This window comes from Hyla sarda, chromosome 11, assembly GCF_029499605.1.
Source record: "Hyla sarda isolate aHylSar1 chromosome 11, aHylSar1.hap1, whole genome shotgun sequence".
Lineage (NCBI taxonomy): Eukaryota > Metazoa > Chordata > Amphibia > Anura > Hylidae > Hyla > Hyla sarda.
Window position 1 is genome coordinate 54,917,219 of NC_079199.1, and position 8,549 is coordinate 54,925,767.

General features: G+C 37.0%; 1 protein-coding gene across 1 annotated transcript; it reads right to left on the bottom strand.

Annotated features, from left to right (window-relative positions):
* Positions 1-934: 934 nt before the first annotated feature.
* On the bottom strand, positions 935-7,994 carry GJD2 (gap junction protein delta 2). Its single transcript, XM_056546410.1, has 2 exons — positions 7,814-7,994; positions 935-4,492 (listed from the first exon to the last, which is right to left on the bottom strand). Exons 1-2 carry the CDS (start codon positions 7,882-7,884, stop codon positions 3,649-3,651), a joined length of 915 nt encoding a protein of 304 aa, XP_056402385.1. The 5' UTR covers positions 7,885-7,994; the 3' UTR covers positions 935-3,648.
* Positions 7,995-8,549: the final 555 nt, after the last annotated feature.

Consider the following 8,549-nt stretch of genomic DNA (forward strand, 5'->3'; position numbering starts at 1 on the left):
CTAACTATAGAGACTATAGCTTAATGTATCCTTTTAATGGTGTGTATACTCTTTTCATACTTCAAAGTTTTCTTCTTCACTACTCATCCACAAGATGCCAAAGCCCGGTGTAACAGTTCCCATTTAACATTGTCAATGTATCACAGAACAATGCACAATGTCCTTCTGGCACTGTAGGTGCCGCATAGCGGTGACTTGATCTCTATTGAAGGTGCATTGAACAGTTAAGGTTTATGGTAGAAACAAACAGGCATATTTTCAGTGGCAAATGTGGAATATCCACAGTGCATCCTTAAAATAAAAATAAAAAAAGTCGCTCAGTCCATGCAGCCCAATTTCATGCCAGAAGAGCACATTACTATGGTACTCTGATGCAATAGAGACCTTTAAACCTACCGATGCTGTACATACAGTACATCTATATCATGGTCTTGTTATAAAGTTCATTCAAAGAGAGTCATTTGTGTAACATATGGACATTGTCTATGGAGCTTCTGTAGAATACACATAATGTACATTTGAACACAGTTGGCAAGCTGTGGCCGTATAGATATAAATAGTTTTTTTAGTCAGAAGCACCTAAGGAGTCATAGCTTTTCTACCTTTTAAAGCTTACATCACCGTACCCAATAATGCTTCATGGCAAGAAAGCTAAAAAAAAAAAAAAGTGTTACAGACCATAGCTGTCTCGTGATGACAAGTAGCTATTCTATAGCTGCACCATGCGGCATTAGACCTACACATATAAACTGGTGTAAATAAAAACTTAAATATTGTGGGCTTTTTTTAAGGTATCAATCTAGAAGTTTCCGTTGGAGTAATGTATCCTCGTAGGTAAAAAAAAAAGAAAAAAAAAATTTATATTATATATATATATATATATATATATATATATATATATATATATAGTTTGGTAGTTATTTCAAGTCTTGAATTATTTTTTACTCGAGTGGTAGACAAAATAATTTGGGTTAAAATGGTGCCTTCTACATGAGGAAATAGGCTTTCTTCTTTGAAACTCATTTGTCATCATTTTATTTTTTTTATTAAAGGGGTTTTCCAATTATAAAGCCTACTTTCAATTGTTAAATAAATGAACAAACATTGATCAATAAAGTTTTTTCCTACTTTACTGTGGACTTCCATGCTTTTATTTTGCGGCAGATGCAAATTGTCGGCTCTGTTGTCTTCATTGCCCTACTTCCTGTCTAGGGTACATCCTATAATAGACTTCCTGCTCCTCATGTACGCTCTTTCTGGAAATTCAGCCAACTCTATTTCTGTCCCACAATACCTTCTTGACTATAACCTCACCAACTACACCAACAGGAGCCTCCCACATAGTGGGAGGGAGGTAAGGTTGACTGAAATTTAAGGAACAGAAAATCCTTTACAGGATGTACACTAGACTAAAAGCGTGCCAATAGAGAGAACAGAGCAGACAGTTTGCATCATAATCAGAAGGAAAGCATGAAACCCCACAAAAAGATAGTAAAATAACTTTATTTAGTAATATATATATTCAGTAATTAGACAGTTGCAATTTGGTTTCATTATTGGAAGACTAAGACTGGCCACTGATGCCATATTAGGCAACCTGGGGATAAATGGCCTTTGCTCAACAGCTATGAGCTTTAATTTGCAATATTGTAAGCCTTTAAATACAATGTGTATTTTTTTTTTCTATCTCTTAGTTGTATCTGCAAAAACTAAATGGCTTCACAGCACACCCCTTCCAATTTATACTCTAGGGACCTAGACCTATGTTTGTTTGTCTTCCTCATAAATGCATTAATTTCTAACCAGAATCAAAAGCATTTACAAAATTGCTGATTATGTAGGTCAATACCCTGCAGTGTCTGGAAACAATGTGGACATATTCATTTCTTTTTTTTTTTTGTTTGTTTTTCCCAGAGTGTTACTGCGCTCAAGACGAATGCTTCAAGGAATCCTTAAGCCTCAGCATAATATGAACGAGGGAAACAGGACAGCACACTAAGCAATCTGCGTGTCAAGGTCAATGAGGATTGCACCATTACAGTGATACAGCCAGAGGTATTTAGAGAAGACATCTTCTAGTATTGATGAAGTAGAAAAAAAAATCTGCACTGCATCAATGACCAAGCAGCAAGATTGCAAGTATGCATCTAGGAGGAGTGGGGTGAGAAGTGTATTACTGTAACAAAAGCAAAAAACTCTCTGGATATTTTATCTCTTACTGCAGATGTAAATACATACTCAATCACATGTTAAAGTGTTTCTATGGGCCTAATGGTTTGCATTACAAAAAGACAATTACCTTCAAAAACAACTTCAAAATTGAAGTGCACAGCACCCATTTTATGAGCTAGTATTGTATGTTGCAGCTGGAGATCTTGAGTAATACTGTAGATTAAATTTTGTGTTCTTTTTGTGACATATCAGACTGCTATTTTGGTGTAAATACAAGCAGGCTAAAAATCCAACATGCAGTAGGGCACATGCATAAAGAGCCACTTTACATATTCTGCTTTTGTGTTTTTTGCTCCCCTAACATTCCATGTATGTGTGTGTGTGTGTGTGTGTGTGTATGTGTGTGTGTGTGTGTGTCTGTGTGGTGTGTTTGTGTATGTGTGTGTGTGTGTGTGTGTGTGGTGTGTTTGTGTATGTGTGTATGTGTGTGTGTGTGTTGTGTTTGTGTATGTGTGTATGTGTGTGTGTATGTGTGTGACTTGGACTGGGAAGCCTTTTTTTTAATGTCATGCAGGGAATCGGTAGGTTATTAGAGGCTTGTAAAAACAGTAATATACCATACATTTTTTTTACAATATTTCTATATATGCTTTATGGCTGGGACATACAATGAGATGAAGTAAATGCTATAGAAGTTTTAAAAATATGTGCTTTTTTTCAAATGCTATGAAGAGAGGGAATGGAACGTGTAAAGTTCATTCAGAATACTGATTATGGAAATAAATTGTTTTTCTATTGAGCCGATTATCATCAAAATATCTTTGGTTAATCTGCTCCATAGAATACAAAAATGATGTTTTATTTGCTGAAGGATTACTGTGACTGACCTCTGTTGAACCTACCTGAAAGTAGATTCAGTGCTTGAGAGTGGGTGAGTTGGCAGTATTAGGTTTTTTAAGACACCTCTTTAGAGAGCACTCCTGTTAGTGTAGTGTTGTTTAGTGACTTGAGGGGTGTTTCAGGAATTGACACTTTCAACATTTTCTGGTATGGACTGTTAATGACCTTAAAAGTTTGAGAGTTAAAATGTGCCTCTCACTTTGTTTTACCTTTTTCCCGTCTAATCATCCACAGTGATATCTTCACATTGTAGGTAACAATTAGTCTATGTGCAGTAATATAACCATACCCTCAGTGGCTCTGAGACATACAGGAGGCTATTGTGTTGGTATTCTGTATTGCTGTACGGAAGGGTGTGCTATCATATGTTGTATTGAAACATTACCAACTAAACTGCCAGAGACTGCTGCCAATTAAATCACTGGCAACTGCTACTGATTGATAACTTTTCCAGCCAGCACATTTCTGCATTGCAATGGCAATCAAGTCCAAGGGCATTCCATTAATCAGACCACCTCCCTCCCCTCTCCTCATGCTGCATGGGCCCAGTTTTCAGTTGTTGCTTTTGAAACATCCTCACACATAGGCTGAGTCACTAGACTGAGTCCTGCCAAAATTGGGTACACCCATCCTGGGCAAGTCCTTATTCCTGATCTCATAAATGGATTTTCTCTTGGCCTGTACACCTCGGACTGCTGTCTTGATCTTTCTCCATCCCAGATGGTTCAATTCAGCTAAATTGAGAACAACACAGAGGCCACTGACTGCAAACATAAAAACCAAAAAGACTGTTTTCTCTGTCGGCCTTGATACGTAGCACTCCACCTCTTTGATGCATGGGTACCGGTCACACTCATACTGGGAGGGCACATTAAACCCATACAGGAAATATTGTCCAACAAGAAAGCCAATTTCCAGAGCGTTTCTAAAAACCACTTGAATAATATAAAATCTTGAGATTCCTTCCTGGCGCCGCATCTTGGATTTTGTGGTTCTTATTGAGGGGTTGGGTATTTCCTTTATTTCTAAGCAGTCTGGTTCGGCCTCCTTAGTTGAGTTTTCTGTGTTTTGTAGGACACCATTAACCAAGGTGTTCTTGATTTTTTTACTATCCTCCCTTTTCACAGTGTCTTGGTCTCTATCCAGGGTGAGGTATACTGTAGAGTATCTTCTTTCCTTCTGTTTAGCAGACTGGTGAACAGAATATGTGATGAAGCATAGGCTTGGAGTGCAGACCATGATGATCTGGAACACCCAGTATCTGATGTGGGAGATTGGAAAAGCCCTGTCATAGCACGCCTGGTTGCACCCTGGCTGAAGAGTGTTACAGACAAACATGGTCTGCTCATCATCGTAAACTGTCTCTCCTACAATGGCAACAATAAGTATCCTAAAGATGACAACCACAGTCAGCAGGATCCTGAAAGAAAATACAGTAGGTTAAGCAGGTTCTACTCATGGAGAAACACCACTTCTAAAGAGAGATCTTGCTGTCAGGTTATTGTACCATACAATAGATTTATTTACGCTGTCTCAGGGACCGGTTTTGGCACAATGTCAATAGCTAAAAGTAGAATGTGGTATAGCTTGAGCTAATGCCTGTTCTGAGACGGAACAAATATAGAGATGAATTCCGGGGTGAATCTGTGAAATGCACAACAAAATCCAGATTGGTGGCAGAAAGGACGATGGATATGTGGCGAACCAACCCTAACTAACAAATTGTGTCTGTGTTATTACTGATCTATATTAATTAGTCTGTGATATGGAACACCTAATAAATATGGCTCATTCCAACTACAGTCATTTTTTTCTTTCCATATTCCTCTAAACTTGTGTTCTCTATGTTGTCAATGTCTTAAAATTATATTAACGCTTAATATGCATAAATGTAGTTAATGTTCTGTATGTTCAAATGTGATGTGATCATCAAAAAGCTAAGGGACTAAATAAACCACAGCTCAATATATTTATAAATATCAAGGCAGATGAAGCAGAAAATATTTAACAATGTTGCTACTTCAATTTTATTTTGAAACTGTAGATTCCCTTTTTTTTTATCATATTGCATAAAGATGGCTGAGATAGTTTTGTTTGAGGCTCAATAAATATATGTTATTGTAATTAATCGTCTGCTTCTTCATAAGACAGTTCCTCCATAAATGTAATTGCTGTCATGTAAAACCTAATGGAGATATTATGTACTGTGCCTATCCATCATACCACATAATGAACAATGTTCATCTTCCATATGACATGATTCCAAGATATCATCATACACTTCAGGCCAAATAAGGGTTCATACCCTGTGCAGTGCAGATCTGTCATACCTGTTCTAGTATTTGAGGCTTGCTTCAGCTGGAAATAATGAGTTGATTCGGTACAATAGAAACATAGTTCTATCTTATGAATGGTTTGTATTTGAGTTGAGTTCATCCCTTATGTTTACATAAAGATTAAACCGTTAACGATCAATCAACAAACTCAAAATACATTGATACTTTTAGTTGGAAAAAAAAACATATATATATATATATATATATATATATATATATATATAGCGGAGAGATGATTTAATGTGATTTTCATTCACTACAGGATATACTAGCTAAAGGGAAATTAACTCCGTCCTTGCAGTTTGAGAAATGACTTCTAAGTTCTGTGATACAGCTGCTTCCTTAACACTTTCATGGCCAGAAGGTCCAGCAGTGCAGTGAAAGGCAGCACATGACAGGGCCCTCCGGCAATTTAAGGGTCAAGATAATATGACAGCAACAACATGACAAAGAATCACCTTAGGCAGAGTTCAGATATTTTTGGTTAGGATAATTGGCCATTGGATATTTTATTTTCCCAAGCATCTTTGCGAAAAGGTTGTTCTATCACATTGATGTGTATGAGGAGCTGTCCAGTGCTGAAGCTGTTCCTGCAGGGGATCTCTCATTGGCTGCACATACAGTCCACTCTGTCATTGCCATAAAAAATTCCACTGTACCATCTACTTTTCTGATGTGTTTGTTAGTCTTTTGCGGGGAATTTACTGATTTAGGTAATTTATTCTTCTTATGTGGCTGTACAGTAAGTTGTTTAGTGTAAATGTCCTGTCCCTCCTTTTGTGAATCCTATTTATTCAAATAATATTGGCATATTTATTAAACAGATCAAAACGATTAAATCTGCGGATAAGATTTAGACACCAGATGGTTTGTCAAGTTAGTGAATGGGGATATATTTAGTCTATACCACACTTGCTTATTTCTTTATGTTAGAGTTAAAACCATCTCCTGCTTGCGCTTTGCAGGTGACTGTAAATGTTTAAGTGGTTGGCATAGTAATTGCCTCTTCATATAGAATTTTTTTTCATAGTGTGATATCACACACAACAATTCTGAATACACCCAGTTGTGTAATATTATCAGTTTTTCTTTAACAAAATATGCAATTCTAGTAAAGTTAGCATGCACCATTTTTTCTTGTCAATTCCTATGGCGTGGAGAGGACCTAATGTCATTTAGATGTAAGCATTTTTTCTTACAAAACTAAGATTGTTGTGTCTTTTACATGTGTACTAACTTTTTGGGTTTGTTTCTGATTAATGTACATGCTCTACACCTTTTTAGCTTATGAAAGCATTGGGATGTTACTCCATACTCTGTCTTGATTAGAATCCTAAATATAAATATATATATATATATATATATATATATATATATATATAATTGTATTTTGCAATGATTTCAGTCATATAGTAGATCACAGTTACACAAATATACTAATGTCTGGCAGTTTTTATATCAGTCTTGACAAATGTGGGTGCTGTAGCTTTAACTAAGTCTACATTTTAATTAAGTCTATTAATTACAGATGTTCTATTCCTTAAGGGCTCTGGAGATCATACAAGAGATGTATTCATAATTGGTATTACTTTACTGTCGTGGTTGTTATGAAACAGTATAGTTGCATATAGCACCCTTTAAATAATACACCAGATCAGCAGGGTAGTAACCCCCATGCATGGTGCATGGTATTTGTGAAAAGGTATATAATAATTAAGCATGACAGGATGAGAGGAAGATTGAACTCTAAACCCTTTCAGTTGTAGGTCATGGCAGGTTTCTCCGAGATAATATATAAGCATAAAAACCCTTGATGTGAATTTAGAAAACGGAGTAACCTAAGTCAGGTCTATGTCGAGTTTCTATCAGCACTGTATACAACATATAATTAAAGTAGAATATTACTGTAATGTTCTCTTTTACACATGTTTTATTTCACCATGCCTGTAGTCAGTAAACTTTCCATACCAAGGCTTCCTTTCATCAGCCCCATCTGGTAGACACAGCCTCCAATGCTTATATGCAGCATGCACCTGATACTAATGAGAGACATCAATCACATTTCAGGCAGCGGTGTCACTATAGGTTGGGGGTCTGGTGCTGATCTTACTCAGCAAACTGATGCTATGTTCAAAAGAGACATGCCTTATATATTCAAAATCGCTTCATTTCCATGCAATCCTTTACCAATATGGAGAAAAATCGACTAATACTAACAAAAAACAATCAGTGGTTTACAATCAAATACAATACATCGGTATTAGTCATGATTATCGAACATTATAAAATAAACTCCTATTGTATTCAGTGATATGTTTTCTCTTCAGTCTGATAAGGTAAGCAGCCAATAGTAAAGAGTCCACTTTGCAAAGTCTTTTCGTTTGTAGTTTTGGAAGAATTCTTACCTTCCTATCATAGTACTGTGCTGTTGCACAGCAGCCTCTAGAAGTCTTTCTAGTATAGTCCATTCTCCCATCGCTGTACATCGGAGACCTTATGCAGCGGGAGGCTTCTCACCTTCTCTGGGGAAAGCCACCGGGTGTAGGTGACCTGTACTCAGTGTAATCTCAGCGCGATGATCAGAGGTGTCCCTGCTAGGGAAGGCTGCACACACTGTCTTACTGCCTGTAATCTGCCTTTAAGTAGTCTCTGCTTGCGTCACGCAGACAGGTCCCTGGACAGAAGCCAGAGACAGCCAGTGGGATTCTGCTAAATGTTATTATAGCGGAGAAAAAAAGAAGTGAGAGGAGGAGGAAAGGGTGTAATGCAGAGATAACAGATTAATTTGTGATCAAGTGATTCTGTTTAATCTTTTCCCCAGACTGCAAATCCTAAAACAAGAATGGCAGACAGGGAGCTGATGTAAAGTGTGAGCATGGATTATACAGAGAGTGGAGCTATGTGCGGGAGGCTAGCAGGTGAACAACTGCTGTTAACCCTTTTTCATGCTTCTATATATTGGGCTCACATTAGTCAGCATCTACGTTACCATTATTTATTCCGTATTACAATATAAAATAGTCACATTACATCACCACTGTACTGAATGAAAGGTTACATTTCCATCACAAATTATTTTCCAAAATATGTTTTTATTACTGTGTGATTATGTGTGATACAGGACCTTTGGACCTGTGTAAG

Coding starts and splice junctions, on each gene's coding strand:
- GJD2 (XM_056546410.1), bottom strand. CDS start 7,884: ATGGGAGAATGGACTATACTAGAAAGACTTCTAGAGGCTGCTGTGCAA. Junction 4,493..7,813: donor CACAGTACTATGATAGGAAG/GTAAGAATTCTT, acceptor ATTTTCTTTCAG/GATCCTGCTGACTGTGGTTG.